Here is a 21,563-nt window from a genome sequence, read left to right as displayed (position 1 = left end):
AAAAAAGAAAGTAAATGGATATTTTGTTAACGTTTTAATAACAAACTCCATTGAGTATAACACTAAACAATTTATTTTAGTTGGTTTTCAATCGTTTATTTCTACAATAACATTTGATATTATAATTTTTAAACATAATAAATACATATTATTGTTTAAGTTTGATATATTTGGATTGAATATAATTTTATGTACTATAATAAAGTATAGAGAAAAAATGGTTTTAAGAAAATGAAACGTTATGTTACAGTAACAATATTATTAATTGTCAATAAGTACTAGGTTATTTAATCTTATTGAAAACAAATACAAAAATGGAATATTAATTTTTATGTTAACACTACAATATATTTACGTGACAAAAATATCGTTTACAACAAACATATTATAACTAACATTATTAATACGCCTTACAATCTGCTGGCTTCTATAAAGTCTCGCCTAGAACGTCGTTCTATCATCTAAATAACATAATATTACAAACAATAATAATATGAACAATGCAGCCATGCAGGTACATGTGTTATATGAAAATAAGATTTGTTCATATTTACGAATCACCCTATAATAGGTATAGTAATATTATAAACTCACTCTGACTTTTGGATGGCACTGTTCGCATCTGTGCATCAACACTGTTCGCTGTCTGGAGCCCTGACATTTCAAAACAAACCACAGTTCGTCGACCAAGTCTCTCCATGTAGATCTCTGCGGTCCTATTCGCTATTTTGTTTTGGAAGCAAACAAATAAAACAATAAATAAGACAAAGGCAACGCGATAAGAACGTAAACGGTATTGAATGCGTAAAAGAAAAAAAAATCATAAGAAATATAAAACAAAATGATTAGGACTCAATAAAATGTTGTTGGAACATAATATTAAATGTGGTCGGTGTAAAGGCCTTCGGAAGAAAAACTACTTAACGTACTCGGTTTATATCATCAGTCCTCACAAGCCAACGTATTATATTCAAAAATCCACTGAACTTTCGCGGGCTTGTGGTTTCATACGAATGGTTGAGCCCTCTAGGAATATGACTAATATTATAATATATTCGCGAAGTCCGTGGTATAAATACACGCAGCTTTCAGATGGACGACAAGTGCCGTGGTTGTTAACGATGTTTCTCCGACAGTCGTTGTTGCGCCGTCGAGAACCACGCGCCAGTGATTCACAAATAAAATATTACGGTTGTTTGCTTTATAAATTTTACCTTTTAAAGTCGAACACGTATACCCACGTCGGTCGGATGCTCGTGTTATAACGTGTATAGTGTAGTATGCGTATATATGTATGTATTTATGTTAAATATAATGTATTCCTTTTGCAGACATTACGTCGTTTTCGGTATAATTTAGATAAACACGAGCACATTAGAATCTCATTATACTTAAATGGCTCCGTCTTGACTTTTTGATATGACTCGATGTTTGTGTGCACTCACCTACGGCTACAACACTGCGGACAGTATATAGAGTTCTCTTTCATCGGGCCACGAACGTAAAACTGTCTACACGTTAATGCTTCGTGATTTCCAAAAATACTTAAAACGTTTCAAACTGCTTTTTACTAGTACACATAGGTATCTAACGATGCGTTATCACGACGAGTCTGAATACAACCACCACTACTACAGCTTTATGGACTATATTGTTATTGTTGTTATTATTATTATATTCACAGGAAGTTAAATAATTTCCCGAGTTTAAACCTAAAATTTATAATATAACAACGTTAAATAGTGTTTTTGTGCGTATTCTATATAGGACGCCCATAGAATATCTATGTGTAAATAAATATTTTATATACACGTATATGTTTATTTTTCAGTCGTGAATTGTTGAAAACACATAAATTGTATTCAAATCATTTCAATTGGATTAAAAAATAATATTTATATTTTATAGTAGGTAGGTATAGTTGGTATAGATAATGTATACGATTGTGGAAATTAAAAATGTTTAATGTATTCAATTTTAATGTTCTAGAAGTTTTTTTTTTTTTATATACATTTTGTGAAATTCATTATATTACAAGCAGTTCATTGTTGTGATTATAAATAATTATACATAGACACCTAACGTAACAGAAACTATTAAGTAAAATATTTCGTTGATATAATAAGTAATAATAATATAATAATTTGTGCAATGTTTTTGAACATAATTCTTCAAGGTCGAACAATTTTAAAGAATTAATGTAATAACTAATAAGATTAAAATTAAGTACTCATAGTACAGACATGGAAAATTATTTGTTAAATTACAATGACAGGTGTTTTCATTAACCTTTTTTTTTGCTTAAAAGTTGTAAATATATACCTACATCTAGAATATTTTTGATTAATGTACAATGAAGAATGACACATTCTAACTTATTCCATCAACATTGCGGAAGCGATTGATAAAGTCAACATAGATGCTATTTTTAATTTTTTCAACTCCTTATAAACTCATAAAAAAATCTAAGCATTATACATTTTACCTCTGATATCTTATCAATAAAGTGAAAAAAAATGTAAAATATAAACCATTGTAAAACATATACCTAGCTTAATGACCTTAGCAGTCGAAGCCTTAAATCCTAATGATACAAAAAAAAAAAATAGTATTTTCGATTATTGTTCTTAATATTTTGGATTCTGAGCTGAATGATGAATGTATTAATTTTATCATGATGTGCTTTTTTTGTGTATAGTACACGATAATAATTATTGATAAAATATTTCGATTTTCAAAAATGGTGGTTGGTTTTATATATAAATAGGATCTAGTTTGCATGTTGACCAAATAAAAGTTAAAAATACTCAATATTTATTTTTATAATTGGGAAAAACAAACAAAAAATTAAGGAAAAACGGGAACTTTTACGCAAATCCAATTTTTAACAAATTTTATTTTATTTTTTTTATGTAACTCAAAAACGAATAACCGCAGATAGGTACTTGAAATTTTAAGCAAATGTTTATATTATTTTTTTTTATTTAAATAAAATGTTCAAAATATTTCGATTATTTTTGAGTTATTTAAAGGCATAAGACGTTTTCATTTTTTTTAGTTTTTTTTTTAAAATGCCAATTAAAAATTATTTTCTTGAAAATTTATTACAAGGCGCCTCATAAGTTATGTCTTTGTATAATTGGTATGTGTATTATAAATCATAGTACGTGGTTTATAATAATGTGCAATTGTATGGTTAATCTAAATAAAGTTGCATGATTTCTATTTTTTTGACGAAACATTGAAAATATTGAAAGAAAATTAACAGTATAAATAAACTAATTAATTTTGTGTGTTAAAATATAAGTCAATAGTTTATGTTTTATGTTAACTGATGACAATGGTAATATACGTATGATGACTTATTGTTTGGTGTACATTTTGACTTTTTTGTGATATTTGAGCACTTTTTTAGTATATTATATAAGTCCCGTTGAAAATTAGATTTAGTTTATATCAATAATATGCAAACATTTAAAATTATAACTGTATATCATAAAATATCTAATACATTTTACACGAAGACTCCTAAGTTTAATATCCTAGTCATTTCTATGCTTGTTTTTCGCCTTGCTTATGGAGATATTTCTTAGCGGCTAGTGGTGCAGTCAATGTTCTTGACTCCCTCGCATCAATTTTATTCCATGTCTCTGCTCATGAAGAACTAGTCACTTTTTTACGTTTTATCATACCCTACATGGTTACAATAATCACATATATAGAATGCTCCACCAGGCGCCGGCTTTATAATTTAATTTAATTGTTTGGCCATATAACTATACTTAACTTGAACATAATTAATATGTTGTTTTAATTATGTTTTTACGATTGCATACTTTTAATTTTTTTCTGTACAATATCTCACTAATTACTAATATACCAATAATATTTATTGTGAATTGTACACATTATTAAATGTCTCATGAAAATATGGTATATAATATTATTTGTGTTCCTCTGAAGTTATAATAATTTGAATAATTTATGTTTATTTGAAATGCCATCTAAGAGTTAATTTGTGTAATGGTTTAATCACTGGAAATTAAATGCACTAACTAAAATACAAAAATGAATTTTATGTTTTTATAAAATGTATTGATACTATGGAATAGGAATACAGGGTCATCATTCATTTCAATTAAGCAAATGAAAATATTTCAAGTCTTGGAACTTGTATAATACAAAAATCTTATATAGACTTCAGTAATCATTACACTAATAGTCTTTCATATTCAATACAAGTTAGTGCTTCATATTATAATCATTATTACTTTAAATATAAAACGTAACCAATTCTCAAGCAATCTTAAGTAATGACTAATTAAAGCAATTTTTAAAAGTTAATTTTATAATTTACGTATTATTTATGCATACATATTAAATACTAAGTTAAAATATCATTAAACGTTTGTATTGATTGGAAACTTAGAAAATATAATCTTATTACTAATGATTTCAGTGCAGTGATTATAGTATCACAATATAATATAATATAATTATATATTATAAACAAAATTTTTATTTAATTTAATAGATATTAACATATATATAACAAAATAACTTTTTTTACGAGTATTTGCAGTAATTCATAATTTTCTCTTAAAGAAATAGTAAGTATTATAGTATCATAGAATCTTTACGTGAGACGTGACTTTATGAATAAAAACTATATTTTGTAAATACATTTAAAATTGTTCACAAGTTTTCTTTGACGTGAAGAATATGAATCAAAAAATTGCAAAAAAGTTTAAAAATATGCATGAAATTTTGTTTATTTAATATTTATTCAAAAATTATTCTTTAAATTTTAAAATACTATCCTTGATTCATTTTATTTTTAATTATTTAAAACTTAACTATAACATACTATAATGAATAACAATTCACATATTCATAGCATTGCAGATGAACAATATGAACGGTTTATCAGAACTAATGATACGTATTTCAATGAAATCATAATGAGATTAATGTACTAATAACTATTACATAGTATTGGTTATATCTTATAATATAGCTTTATAGTTTTCATAATAATTATACAAATCGTATAATATTTTGGAATATAAAGATCAGTCTCGTTGAATACTGTATGTGTATTGTGTACCCACATGATAAGTTTGGTTCAAATCTATGAACCTTAATTTCCGTAAATCCGAAGAATATTTATAGGTAATCTCATGTTTATTATAGTAAGTATAGGCTTTCGAGAACTTTAAATAAAACGGGTAAAATAATCGGCTCAGTAATTCAGGTTAGAAAACTTAAATAAACATCAGTTACCTGTTCGATTTGTTTAATTTTCTTTCTGTAGTGGTAGAACTCAAATATTGATACCATAATCGATATAATAAGTCCCACTAGAAGTACTGCGAACACTCCACCTAAATAAATGCACAGACACATTTATAAATTTAGGTATTATATAAAATATATACCATAATATAATATTGTATTTACATATATTTTTGAAGTCCAGAGTATTTGTTTTAGTCCCGGTTCCAGACTCTTCTGGTACGCACATGTCATTGGGCGGTTTCCACCATTTGTTGTACAGCATTTGTATCTCGCCCTTTTCTTGCAAATCGAGAATTGACAACGATATTTGGTCTTTCCATGGCGAGCCTGATAATAAATTTACACACGTCTTGAGGTTAAATTTATACATAAGCACATGTGGTTAATACCAACCCATAGGCGTGGCTATTCCATATCCTTTGGAGTCTAATAGACCATTTATTTGGGTCAAATTACAATTTCTCTGCACCGCGTAATCGAGCATTGTCGATTCCATTAGAAATGCAAAGTTACCTTGCAGAACCCTTTCAATACCTTCATCGTACGACGTCACAAACACTGACGGTTTCTTTTTCTGCATGTACGCCCACATTTTCTTATAAGTTTCAATCATGGAGTCCTAAAAAAAAAAAATTGTTTATCTTTTAAAACTAGGATAATGAATAAACCAAAGAGTCCATATACTTTATGAATATGTGAGGTATTTAAATATATATTTTTACTTATTATATCATAAAATGCTATGGTAAATACAGTAAGTTAACAATACTTTAAAAATAACCATACAATTTTCAGTAATGGAATAATACACCAAGTATTAACTTGTAAGTTAATAACAATAAAATATTATTATTTAATATTTTTGACAAAATTTAGTTCAACTTATCGTATTACTAATAGAAGAATAAATTACTACTAGTAATATAAATAAATTATAAAATATTATTAAATATAGAGGCTACTAAATAAAACAATAGATATAACATTACCCTAAAAAATGTCATTGTAGTACCACTGTCTAGTGTACCATATGCAATATTTGTTTGTGCAGCAAGATCTTCAGCATTTTCAATCGGGCTGACCATTCTATCCACTGTCAAAAAAGCTGCTAAATTTGCCGTATATGAAGATACAATAATCAATGTGAAGGACCACCAAACACATCCAATTATTTTTGTGGAAATCGCCTAAACGTTTTGTTTGCAATATTTATAAGATTAATTATATTTACTTATTTGAAAATCAATACCCATTTGTAAAATTGTACTGTACTTATGATTGTAACAATTTTTTCTATTATGACGTATTGATTACATTTTATACACGATTTATTTTACAGTATTACAAATGTAATATTAGAGTAGATTTAAATTTTAGCATAATGTGTTCACATCGGTAATCACGCAGAGAGAGAGGGGAAAATGTATAAGAGATTTAATCCAAAATAACTAGTGCTTTTGATATTTGAGTGTTTTTATTTTTCACGCACTTAATGTAGGTAAGTGGCAAATAATATATATTTTGTGATAATTGATAAATAATTTTTATAACTAATTTTGAAGCGTTGTATTTTTTTATATTTTTATTTATTGTACAAGCATATCGACTATTTGAAAAACTTGTTAGTTTGTTACATTTTGATTTCATAGAGCAATTAAAAACCGATATTTCTAAATTTAAAATAGGATCGGTAAAATTAAATTAATCATACATTTCCCAAATTTATGAATGATGCTTTATATACATTTAGACATTTAGTCATTTAATATTTTCCGATATTTACCAATTATTTATTTAAGATATTATTTATCATACTAGGGTGTCTACATCGACTCCTGAGATTTTAATGTAATAAAGAGGAAAATATATTAATGCGATTTATGATTTTTATTTATTTAACGTAATTTTTAGAAAAATATTGTAACAATGTTGGCTATTTATACGTATATACAAATTTTCATTAATCCCAATTAATGGTTAATGTAATTTATTAAAAAAAATCAAGTAAATTTTATAAATTATAGTTCATATTTACATAAATATGAGGCAAAGTAAGTCAGATCAATTTATAACATTTATATTTAATGTATATTGAATTGTCATTACGAAAAGGACCGGAGTCTACGGTTCCACTACAAACATTGTAATTAATTATTCTATCCCCTTTCAATGAAAAATCATTAGCCACCTCATGTTTATGTATAAGACAAAAAATTAACAGCATTAAAAAAAAGTTAAACACAAATACTTTAAGTTAGTTAAATAAATCTAACCTTTGGACTTATGTCTGAACCTTGTTGCATGAGTGATCCAATGGTGAACCAGAAACTATTCGATAAAGTGAACCTGTTGAGTTGTGACATATTGGCTTCTAGAATGGGACTGCTGAATAATTTTCCGGAATTTTGGTCCTCCCATTCGTACGGTGAAAACTTGGCTACAATGTACAGTGTAACAGATACGACCACGTATGCTAATAGCCAGTAAATCCACACCTCTAGTGCTAGAGGGTTCATGAATGAAAAAAATTGAGCCGGTTGATTGCTGGGAACCTATAGAATATGAAAATTTTGTGACTTATGAACAGAAGAACAATATTTATAAAATACCAATCAACATTTAAATTAATTGTATATTTTATCCATAAATATTAAATAATTTATTTTTAGAAACAATTGCAAGTTGGTACTGCGTTTTACCAAATAAAAATTTGTTTAACGATTTAAAAATTTTTTTTTTTTTTTGATTAAGAGTTACGAATCTGGTGTTTTGGAACTGTTTATTTTTAAAAACAAAACTTTAACAATTTACATAAAAGATTTTACAATTATAATTTACTAGGGGATAGTTTTAATCAACATAATACATTTATAGTTTAAACTTTACAAAGCCTATATATTAATTTATAATTAAAATAATTGGAAACTTTCTTGAATATAATATTTAATTAGTTATTGTTTATAAAGTATTATTATTATTTAGTATGAGTTAAATAAAAATATTTAAAATTCCGATGGGTTAAACCTTTTTATAAACTTTTAATTATCATTTATTTAAATAAAATATTTATAAAGTACTCTGACAGTATCATTCAAGGGCATTAAGTGAAGTTGTAATGACTAATCATTATCTTAAAATTTGACAGATTTTATAAATAAACATCAAATTTACTATTATATTATTTTTTTGATAGATTTATAATGACATTAATTTTACATTATATTTTTTATTTTTATTAAAATACACAATGTACAGTTGTAAACAGGGACGGATCTGGAATATTTTTTTTACTCGGGGTAAAATATAAAATTAGCGCCTTCTCATAATTCAGCCCCTCTCTATTATGCCACTGTTATTTTTTCGCCCCCGACTAAGTCTTTCGGGGCAAGTGCTCCAGTTCGCCCCCCTCTATATCCGGCTCTAGTGGTGAAGAATATAATTTGATAACCTTATATAATATGCTGATTCCCAAGTTCATAAACGGCTTAGTGAAGTCAATTACACTTTCTCTGACGTAGTTAATAGTCATTGATCCAACAGCTAAGTCTGCTTTCTAAGAAAAACAAAAATATTAATGTAATATCTAATTAAATTAAAAATATATAGGTACATTAGAGAATATCGATATACTAAAAAATTATTTTTGCATTCACCATCGGTTAACTGATGTTTTATATATAGTTCATCATAAATTAATTTTTAGGCTTGAAAACTATAAAGAGTTAGATTAAACCAATGTATTTACATAATACGCCCGAGGAAAGGTAACATTTCATGATATCGAGTTATCGATTTATAGTTCTATAAATAACCAACAGATAAACTACGATATTATAATATTATATAAATATAATAATAATATTATCTTGTTAAAAAATAATTGTATTATAAATAGTTCATAAGATAAATGTGAATATATATAAATTGTCTATAAAATATACTATGACACTACTTTGATGTACCTAATCATAGCTTTATGAAAAAAAGTATAACGTATTTATATAAAATGATAATAATATAAGTAACGTGATAAAAACATACGTGCTTTATGAGTTGTTCCACTATACCATTCCATTCTAATGTTACTGGATCCTGAGCACCGTACTTATTGTCCGGTACTAAATCCAAGATGTAATCAAATCCAACTTGTTTAGCAATAATTTCTAACAAATCGACACAAAAACCATAAAATCTCGCATTTCCTGTATAATTTTTTTCAAGATGCATCATTACATAAGGAAATTCCTAAAGTCAAAATATAAAATTAATATTTTATTTACTATATGTATTTAGTAATTTTGCACACAATAAGAAGAGTAATATAATATAATATAATTTATAATTAATTTGTGTATGCAATCTATCTTTAATTTAATTAATTTCTACATTGTTTAAACGAAATTAATCAACAAGTTTTTTTATATTGCAATTTGAAAACTAACATTTTATAGGAGTTTTTTTATACTAGAAATTGAATGTTTATTTATAAATTTATTCTTGCTATTATGATTATATATTTGTTTTATTGTAATATGAATTATTTGATTTATATGTTAAAATAAAATTACAGAAAAGTTAATAATTCTGATATAACCATATACAATGTAGAATTAAAAAAAAAAAAAAATAGTCAAGTGGGCACTGCTCTGCTGTAAATTAGGTGTTGAGAAGTTAACTATTATGCGTTAGATTTGAATTCAATAATATACCATTGTATACGAAAACGATCTTAGTGAAAATGGTATGTCAGCTTATATATTCTACAATATCGCCAAGTATATTTCATGATATGTTTTTTTTATACATAGCTTTTAAAGCCATTTATTTTATTTTTAGTATAATGGTAAGTTGATATAGTATTTACTTGGATAATGCAGTCTTTAATTATTATAATAATTTACATTTATGCCATATTATAAACATTTATATAACTCGAAATATTTAATTTTATCTCTTTAGTTTTTTTTTAAATACCGTAAAACACCAAAAATAGATTCTTAACATAATATATATTATCTTATAATTTCGTTGTGTACAGTAAAGTTTTCACGAATAATTTTTTTAAATTAATATTAGTTGGCACCATTATTTATTGTTTAAATAAGTAATTTTTTCCAAATTTGAACTTAAAATATCTATAAAAAATAATCGTGTTTATCTATTTCTTATATTTTATGGTTTCAGTATGAATTTTACTTATGTGTAATATTCTATTATATTTTCAAGAATTTTGACCTAGTGAATAACGTTTTATCGAAATTTATAAAAAATAATTGAAAATTTAGCATGCCTAATAAATAGCACAAAATAAGTTAAAATTTTGTAATATAATGAAAATGGTAATATAAATCTTTAGTGAAAATTTAAAGTTTAGATAATACAAACATTTTGACAAAAAAAGTGGAGCTGACTCGCTGTCATCGATGAGCGTATACAAAACTTTAAAAGCTCAAAGCTGAATAGCCGGTGGCGTAACTAGTATCCAAAAGAGAGTCCCAGTCTACATTACCCATTTTACTTTACCAGTTTGTTTAACTTAATTTAATTCACAGATACTTAACTCGTATTTCAAGAGTAATTCTTTTATTTACAAGATTATTCGAATTTCGGGTACGGTCATGGGATTTTAATTATTTTTTGTTACCTACACTTAAAAACATATTTGTTGTTATATCAAATATATTGTATAAGATGTATAAAATACTATTTGAGCATTTATTAGAATAATTCATAGAATATAAATTTTATAGTTAATATGTATTACATTTGGCATACGATCAACTATAATAATATTATTATTGACAAAGATGAAAAACTAACAAAACATAATATAAACGGAAAAAAAATTCTCAATCCATACCACTAAAACTATCGTTAATAAATAATAGTTATATTATAAAAGCTCTTAAATATACTGAAAATTTTACCAACCAACAACATATTCACATTTACTGATTCTCTAAATACTATTATTAGTATTCGAGATAATTCCCATTGTAGCGACTAGTGACATCGTAATCAACATCAGAAATAAAGTCCTAAATTTAAAAGCTCAAAACGATAATATCGCAGCTAATTTGGACATAAATACATAGTAAAAAATACGGAAATGACTAAGTAGAAAAAAAAAGTACAACAGTATTTGAAGTCCAAAATAAAACACATTACAATACTATAGATATAAAAAAAACTCATAAAATTAAGTATTAACCATACACAACATCATTGGTCAAATAAAAACACAAAATTATAAAATATAAATTTCTGGAAACAGTAAATTCAAAACATTAAAAAAATAGGAATATGAATAAACTGATTGAGTATCAGTCACGCTCATCTTACACATGGATACCTCATGCATAATCAGCCAACAGAATCTAATAGAATACTAGATTCAATGAAGAATAAAAAAGGCATATCAGAGAACCTTTACGAAATAATTGGGCACGTCTGTTAATCAGAAAATATCATATCATTCTCCAAGAGCATTGAAATAGAAAATGCATAATACATATGTGATATGACACAACAAATTCAGTTATAGGTCTCTGTTTTAGCATTCTTTAATTTTTAATCTAATTATGTAAAGCTAATATATCCTGTAAACGAAGGTAGTATTTGATAAAAAGAATAAATAATTATAATAATAAATTGTAGTAGAATAAAGTCATATACGTAAAATTCCTAAAAATATGGCTAAACTGTGGTCATTAAAATGCATAATTATAACTTATGCATTATATTTTGTGTCTAGTTCACCGATTAACAATTGTAACCTGCCAGCTACGTTACTGTGGTATCCATACTAGAAAAAAAACATTACACACCCACTCTGTCTCTTCATTTAATATGATAGAGCATCGACCTCCCTGTACATTCCATTCTCACATATCTAGAATTCCTATAGCCACCTTCCACTATTTTTTTTTAAATTTATTATTTTTATTTTACTAAGTTAGTGTAATTTTCACTTTTATTTGAAAAATTAATAATACTTTTAGCCTCAATTAAAGTTAATGATATGCACTAACTTATATATATATATATATATATATATATATGTATTAAATTCTTAGGTACCTATTAAAGAATATTAAAACTAATTTAATATTCTAGAATAGTGGGGTTTAGGTTGCTACACTATTGTGAATAAAAAAAAAATAATAATCAAAAAAGAGCCAAAATCATGTATTAAAATCCAAAAAAGCATACAACTTTGGTTGAATGCTGACTGAAAATAATAAACATTGATTAAACTTTCATGAGAGAAATAATTTAAATTTGTATTCATGTAAGAATATTTTAATCTTTAGTATTTTTTTTTTTTATATAAGGCAAATAATATTGGGTTTTAGTTGTAATCACTTTTTTTCAATGAAAATAATCAAATACGTTTTTCAGGATAAATACAACTTTAAATTGAAACTTGTAAATAGTAATCTATAATAGATGCGTGTTTCTTTACAATATATACAACTAAAGTGTATTGTATGAATAACAGTTTTCAAATTGCATTTATCAACCTCTAATAATTTTTCCATTACAATTTAAAAAGGTAGACAAGTAGGTACAGCTCTTTTACATATTAGGTGATATGCGTGTATTAAACTTGATAAAACATCTATATTACTATTATAACTAAGTATATTTCACAATATTAAAGTCATTTATTTTAATTTTAGTAGAAAAATATAATTTTTTTAGAAAATATTACATTAATCATATTATAATTAATAATTACCTATTCAATTATTATAATAATATATGTATTTATGAGTATACCATATTATATCAACTTATATGGATTAAAATTTAATAACATCTTTCTATAAATACCGTCAAACACGAAAAATAGATTCATATAATAAATAGATAATATCTTTTTAAAATACTAGTAGTTTTTAATTTGACTTCACTATAGTAAAAACTGGATCTAATTTTTGATCTGAAATGATCTTAAAAGTTGAAAATTGAATCATTTTGTCAACTACTTATAGTGAATAAAGATATAAAAAAAATACACATTCATATTATTGTTAAATCAATACATTCATCGCTTCGCTCAGAATCTAAAATTATGATATCTAACTTTTAAGTTCAGTTAATAAAACACTTTGGATTTACATACAAAATATTTAAATATTTAATCCTATAAAAAGTGTTTAAAGTACATTTAAAATACTGAAAAACAATACGTTAATTTATTCATATTTAAAGACATATATTTTAATACCTAGTTATAGTGTATTGAATTTTATTATTGGGAATGTTATCAATACGAAGAGTTACATATTATATATTTTGAAGAATAGATTTAACTATATTAGGTATTAATTTTGGAGTATAAAATATTATGTATTTACCACAATTGTCACAACAACAAGTGTAATATTGTAAGGAGCTGTATCGTGAAAAGCAGACATATCTGTGATGTTTACACCAAGTCCAGGTGTCCACTCACCGACTTTTGCCAATGCATGTTGTTTAAGTTTCATCAAGTCCAATTTAAAGTCAGTTCTTTGACCATTTTTGAACTGTATCGGGCCAGTCAACCCTTTAATCTCTACCTATAGTTAAAAAAGAAATTATTAATACATCAAATTCTGGATATTCAATTTACAATATTTTATTAATATTTACATGATATACCATTACCGAAGAATAAATAGCTAGATATTTACACAGAATAAGTTTAATAAATTAATATCTTATGAATTTATAAAGGACAAATTAATTTATGTTTACACAAATCATCACTATAATGCTGGAGTCACTGACCACTTTCGATATTTATAGACTACTTAACTACAAATACGAGAGATGATAAATTAAACATGATCTAAATCAAATGGAAAAATTATATATTTATATACTTGACATAAAAAAAAAATGAAAGGCATATTAAGTAAATTTATTGTAAATCATATGCTGATTATCTAAACGAAGTATAATATTTATTAATTGTAAATGTAAAACAATGAGAACAATGAACAAAATACCGCACATCATACATTAATCTAGTTATACATGGATATGCAGTTGCTGTTATTGTATCTAATTAAATATTGCTAATTGTAAACCGAAAAATACACTGTATAAATTATGCATAGAACTTTACACTACGTTACCCATCTATAAAATATTTGACAGACAATGTTTAAAAAAAATGTTATTTCTGACTAAAAATACACCTGCAAATATAAATTTAAATTTACATTAATCTTTATTTGCTTATATAATTTTGATTGGAAAATGAATTATAATGCATATTATTATTATTTTTGTGAATAATATAAATAAAATATCTTACACAGAGCAAAAAGTATTCAATGGTAACGATATGGATTACATTCAATTGAAATATGAGAACGATGGAAATATTAACCATTTATTAGTATGATAAAAATAAATAATACAAATAACTTTAAAAACAAATTGAATTTTAATGCTGTTGAGTATTGAATAATATCTTTAAACAAGAAAAGTTAACAAAATATTAGTATGACTTTTAAATATTATTTTTTTTATAATATTTTAATCTTAGAAAATGATGGGTACGTTTATGAATTATTATTATACATTAATAAATATACTTTAAATTACATAGGTAGTATTATGGATATTGTATACATAAAATATATAATAATATGATGTATTGAATGTTTTTAATTTAAATTGGTTTATTATTTTCGCAAGCTTATTTTTATTATTCGAATTTTATATTAATGACTTATTTATTTTGAAAGTTAATGAATAAACTTAGTTATGATGTGTAGATAAATCATACAGATTGAATCAAATATCCAATTAATCAAATTGTATACGTGTTTCGTGTGAATTGATAATTTATATAATTCTATAGTTAAACTGGCATGTTAAGTTTTTATTATGAACTATAAATTTTTAACAATTCAAGAGAAAATATTACATTTTAGATTAAATTTCTACTAACCGAATTAATGTAGTTTATAAGACTGGAGCCGTTACTCCACGGAACTTCATCTTTACAGGAAATATTTGGGTAGTCGAGTATATTGTGTTGTTGAAGAGCGCCTAAGCCAACTGCTAATACTTGTACAGAATCATACATAAGAGCTGGTTCACACTAATTAAATATAATTTTTAGTTTAAAATATACTTATAAAATACTACTTTTTTTTATTGTATTTATAGATAATCTTGACAAACCTGTGTCAACATAAATTTGTTGATTGACTGATTTTTTTCAGTGGAATATTGCTCCATGTGTTTGAGTACTTCTCGAACACCGACATCTTCAATGTCTACCATTCTAAACGTAGTTAAGTTCACGAAATTGTATTTAAAATCTTCTAAATCGAACATTTCCATATCCTGAATACGACAATAATGTAAAATTAAGGTATCAACTATTAAAAAATAATACTTATTCCTCGAATTTTTTAAAGTGGAAGAATATTGCTGTGTGATAGCGATTTACTTATTATACACTATGAATAACAATATAAAATTCAATATTTGTATATTTTGAAAGATCCAATCATTATGAATGTTAAGAATAAAATTTGACTTTAGTAATACGACGATAAAAGGATTGAATATTATATCAAAATTAATTAATAATTAATTAGGTATCAATTAATTGATTTTTTACTTACAAATGATGTAAAAAGATAATGAAATTTGTAATCATTCATTTGAAGTTGTAGTATCTATGTGAGAAAAAAACACGTTATATGAAAGGAAAAAAAATAATGATTAATCATCGAAAATCCAAATTAAATATAATTTATTAACTTACACCTCTCAGAAAATGATCTACGTGTTCTGATTTCGTATCGACCAGCATGTTATAAATCTCCATATTTTTAATTTCGTTTAGTACTGATCTGTATGTTTCTGGAGTGGCATGTCGTAAGTAAACTTCTACTGTTTTTCTATCGGGCACAGTTTTCATGAAATCTTTCATTCTAAATAAATCTAAAATAATAAATATCAATCGCATAAATATATCGCGAAGTTATATCCGAAGGTGTAATTAATATATAAATATAATTAATTAAAAAAAAAAAATCTGTTTGATGAGTTTTTTTCATACGTATAACATTGTGTGTATTTTAAAGTCACTATTAATTTATATTCTACCATATAATTATCTTATAAGTGGAAATGGTTTACTTTTATTTTCAAATTCAAATATATAAATGTAATATAGGTACCTAATAATATATGACTGCATTGATTATAATCAATAATATTATTGCATAGGAATTGGTCATATAGAGGCGAGTGATGGGTCGTATATTTTCAAAGAAATTATAATAAATAACTAATAAGTTGTAAGGCGTGTTATGTTATAGGAATGTAGTTTGGAATTGAGATATTGCGGTAATAAGATTAAAGTCTGAATAATAATTGAAAAATAAGCGACGAAGTATGTATGAATATAATTCAATTAATAAACAATTATAAACTTTAGGGAAAATAAAGTAATAGAGTTAAAAAATCAAAACGAATCGTAATATGAATTATTAACGAATTTATCAACGTTTTAGTTTGAAAATCATTATATAAATAAGAAGATTAAATATATTATATCGACCACCACGAACCAATTACTAGAAAAGCTGATTGCCTGTTCGATATTATATACTATACCAAACTATAAATAATTTTTAGTTGTATCATATGAATTAAAATCAGGCAGTAGTACCTATTAATTACCATATTCAGTTTATTCTTGTAGTGAACTTAATAATTGTTAGCAACTTGACATTACTAAATACTAATTACTAATATTGTAAGATATGCATATAATATCAAAACTTTACTGGTATATAATACTTATCTTGTTTTGAAATATATAGTAATATAACGTAATTGTTGGGTTTATTATAAGGGGTTCTGAGATGGACTTAAATTTTATACAGTTTTAAATTCTTACCAATGATAATATCATATGTTACCTGGATATTTAGATTAATAATTTAATTTATTATAACACAATTTTACCGTAATCATGTTCATATATAATAGCCATTTTCGTCCAATTTAAAAATGATATAACGTCATTATAAGCTTGATTCAGGAGACTCTGTTTTGGATACAAATTGATCGATAATCTTTTGGGATCCATTTCCAAATCTAGTCTGGCTTCTATGTGAGGTAAATCCAGGGTATCACACATAGATTGCAGATGGGATGCCAAATAACTATTACTCGGGCCGAATAAAGCCGCAATACCAAGATCGAGTTGGTTACATGCTATTTATATTTATATACATTTAATAAATAAGTATAGATTAATGATGACTATTATCTTAATTAACTTATCATACCCGTTTTAATGGTGTAAAAACTGTCGTCGTATGGTACGTACTGGATATCATAAGACACTTGGGTGTGCGGTAAGAGATGAGCATCACGGTTTATTTGATCAACTGCAAATTTGAATGCGATTTCAAGGCTGCTATTAATTTGGTCATGTGTAAACAATGCTCCTAAAAGTAGTTAATAACTATTCCAATATCAGAAAGAAAATAAATCATTAAATTATAAAATAAAATATTAAAGAAACTTAGCTTTAAAATTTAACCATTATTTATTAGTTGTATAATTTAATGATATAATATATTAATTATGTATAATTATATGTTTATTATTGTATCGTAGTAAAATCAGAATGCAAAATAAATAAGTAATATTTATTTAACTTAAAATTAAGTATAGTTATTGATTTGTTTCTTTTCGTAAATAATTACATATACAATTATAATTATTTATATAATGAAAAATAATCAATACGCATGTTATAAAATAACAAACTATATCGTATATTAAAAGTATTTTTGTTTAGAATAAAAAAATAATTACAGAAATTCAGGTGAACTATAATTAAATATCTTACTCAACAAAGATATAAAAATAAATGCGACAAGTTTATAGTTTAATAAATTTTAACTATGCTGCTATACGAATAAAGTGCAAATAATTGATTAATACAGATGTTATTTATTAAATTATATACATTTTTTGTTTTGTAATATATTATGGTTTATAGATACTTGTAGGAAGTAAAATAAGTTATAACATTTTTCACGTTTCCGTAATTATTAAAATATACTATATTCATTATCTATTTTTTATGAAAAAATTCGAAAGCATTTGCAAAATTATTTTTTAGTATCTAACAAGTTTGAGACCACTTAACTCACCCAACCGTACGAAAAGAAAAAAAAGAATAATAACCATAACCACACTTAACGTTATGTCATAAGTTTGAATAAAGCTTTATATAGAATCTTTAAGGGTCGACTTAAAGTGTTGTATATAGAATAAAAGAAAAATGGTGTGAATTTGCCATTTTGTGGTGCGATGAGAAATCGGATATGAAACATTAAGAGCGTAATTTTCCGGACGATTTTCCAACTCTCTAACTGGGTATTGGTCGAGTTCCTGTTGTAAATTGAAATGTCCATTACCGGTGTCTGAACCTTTTTTTTTTTGAATAGACATCCAATATAGTGGTATAATCAATGATAAACGATCATAAATGTTGTCAAGCCTATTGGTTTGTGAACATTTCAAATCCTAAATATTATGTTTAACTCTTTCGAAAAATACAATGTTAATTGAAAATTGATTTTTATTTAATTATATTTAATTATTTTATTTAACTATTTTATTTACGATTCGGCTATTACGTAGTAATAAACTATAAAGGAGATGTTTAAAAATATTGACCGATCGTTAATTTGATTAGGTATGTACCAAAAAACTATTTTTTTTATTAATTGTATACATTTTGAATGGTTACAAAAAATTTATGATGGAAAATTAAAAAAAAATATATTTTTATTTGACTAAAGCGTAGATGCAGATATTTATTTATTTTTTCAAATATTATATTATAGCATGTATTTAATCAATCAATATTATCTTGTTTAAATTATTATCAACATAACACATTTTGAAGCTTTTAGGTTTCAAATTATATTAAAACTGTTATACTTTATAAAAAAAAGAGGAATTCTATAAATGAAAATATTTTTTTCAGTTGTACTTAATGAGTTTTGTAGACAAAAACACAACATATTAAGAGTTGAGACCATAAATTTAATTAATTTTTAAAAGAAAATTTATTTTATTAAGTGATTTTTTGTAACACTCATAAGCCGTTATAAGAACACTACATGTTGAAGAACACTAAATGTTGAATTTTAACTTTTGACTCTAAGGGACATTATAACTTACAAATCAAAATTTATTGTAATACTTAAATTACAGCTATATATAAAAAATATATTATCTACTTTGTTTTATTTAACATCATATTACAGAAAAAACTTAAAAACTAAGGCAACAGTAAAATGCTTTTTTTATTTTACACCAGAATGGGCTTTCAAATGTTGTGACAGTTGGTTTTATCGTGTTATATTTTTATTTTTTTGTTATGCTATAAAAATAAGAGTATTGGAAAATGTATTTCAATTCCAGTTTGATTGTTAAAACCATCTAGAACCAATCGGAAATATTGCTGTGTTTTGATACTAAAAATATATTTCTATATGATTTTATAAAACCGATGGTTTATATTTAGAGCTTTCACAATAGTATTTTACTAATAGTGTTTTAATTAAATCTATAGTTCATCTACGGCAAAAGTTTTTTAACTGGTATCTTCTATATCTTCTATTTAAAAAATATTATTACGCCAAATTTTAAATTTCTTTGTGATTTGATTACAATTAAATGTTTCCCATTTTATTATAAAAACAAAACATAAACATACATATTACAATAGATATTCATATGCATTCTATTATCGATTTTTCAAAACTCGAGGAAGATTTAAAAAATAATAATATGTATTATGTAATTATGTAATATAATTATGTTGAAATAATGACAAATTTACAATATATTAGGTAATAAAATCATAATACATTACAATATTTTATCTAGTAATTTGAATATGATTTAAATTATGAATTTAATGAATAATATTATATATTCACTATTATATTACACATATAACGAAAAAAAAATACTTTTAAAATATCTCACCTATTTTTATTTTATTTGATCGTAGTGTTCGAACTAACGACCAGCATATTAAAACTTCCAAAATTAAAGAACTCCAGTGCCGCATCTTCATTATTTTTAATGACCTAGAGTCGTGACTGTAACAAAGGTTATTATTGTGAACGTATGTTATGTAACTACTATATACACATACCATAATATATTGGAAGACGTTTATAAGGAATGATTCACAGTTTTACGGTGCGGTGTTTCTCTTATTTCATCGCAACACTACGAGTATCTTTGTGGATCACCTCGCCTTCTGAATATATCGATATTGATATAGTGTTATCGATGTCAATAGAATAGAATAAAATTAAAAAAATAAATTAAAATAAAAACACTGATTACTGTATTCATTTAACATAATATATTAGAATAACGAATTTCATTGAAAGTATACAGTTTACAGCCGCACAAATGCTTAGTTTGTGACGTGGATTATGATACCATGTTTTATCTTGTACGTACCTGACAATAATTGCCGGTGATCGTTTATACCGCAGACGGCTACAGTGGATATTAACCCTTTAGAACACGCGGTACCACTGCGAGCCGTTTTATGTGTAGATATACTTGTTCGGCTTCGCGAGCGTGTTCGGACGTACACGATGGGGTATACATTAAACTCGGCCTGACCACCAGAGCGCTCTTCAAAAAAAAAAAAACATTCGCGACCGTCGTGATTTGTTTTTGCTATAGAGCAACGAAGCGGAAAACGATCTGTTTTACATAATTGTTTTCAGCAGTTATAAACGTATCAATACTGTCGTATTTTAGAATAGTCGAATTGCAAACGTGACATAGAGCAGATGATCGATAGTAGCGCAATAAAAAGTGATAATTTAATCGTAATAAAAAAAAAATTAATACAAACAAACATATATACGAATTTAATGACACACTCGTTAGTTTTAAATGAGCTTCAAGTACATTTTGAAAAACTCATTTGCACACTGTAAAGAAGCAAAAAAAAAATATTTTCTTGCTTTAGTAGGTTACTTTACTTACTTCATTAAATAAGTTCAGGTCTCTTTAGTTTCTTTTAAAACAAGTATCCGTGGGATGACACCCGATGTGATCTTTTCTCGACCCGTGGGCCGTGACATCGTGATTCGTGACGCGCACGATAATAGTATAGTCACGCACGATTCGACGACCGTCGCGGTATATAAACTATAAAGTATGGGCGCAAAAATCCC

At 25.3% G+C, this 21,563-nt stretch overlaps 1 protein-coding gene across 2 annotated transcripts; it reads right to left on the bottom strand.

Moving 5' to 3' along the window:
- Positions 1-91: 91 nt before the first annotated feature.
- On the bottom strand, positions 92-20,926 carry LOC132918055 (glutamate receptor ionotropic, kainate 2-like). 2 transcript variants are annotated; one of them, XM_060979121.1, is made up of 19 exons: positions 20,833-20,926; positions 20,516-20,623; positions 20,344-20,459; positions 17,616-17,777; positions 17,290-17,541; positions 16,079-16,257; positions 15,936-15,989; positions 15,487-15,651; positions 15,251-15,403; positions 13,662-13,865; positions 9,340-9,543; positions 8,747-8,851; positions 7,572-7,850; positions 6,288-6,485; positions 5,692-5,917; positions 5,461-5,625; positions 5,284-5,384; positions 595-723; positions 92-461 (listed from the first exon to the last, which is right to left on the bottom strand). In XM_060979121.1, the coding sequence occupies exons 3-19, from the start codon at positions 20,432-20,434 to the stop codon at positions 411-413; spliced, it is 2,718 nt and encodes a 905-aa protein (XP_060835104.1). In that variant the 5' UTR covers positions 20,435-20,459; positions 20,516-20,623; positions 20,833-20,926; the 3' UTR covers positions 92-410. The 2 variants fall into 2 exon arrangements, with proteins under 2 accessions (XP_060835104.1, XP_060835105.1); XM_060979122.1 differs by having other exon boundaries at positions 17,616-17,717.
- Positions 20,927-21,563: the final 637 nt, after the last annotated feature.

This window comes from Rhopalosiphum padi, chromosome 1, assembly GCF_020882245.1.
Source record: "Rhopalosiphum padi isolate XX-2018 chromosome 1, ASM2088224v1, whole genome shotgun sequence".
Lineage (NCBI taxonomy): Eukaryota > Metazoa > Arthropoda > Insecta > Hemiptera > Aphididae > Rhopalosiphum > Rhopalosiphum padi.
The sequence above is the reverse complement of the archived record's forward strand: the minus strand, read 5'-3'. Positions and strand labels throughout refer to the sequence as shown.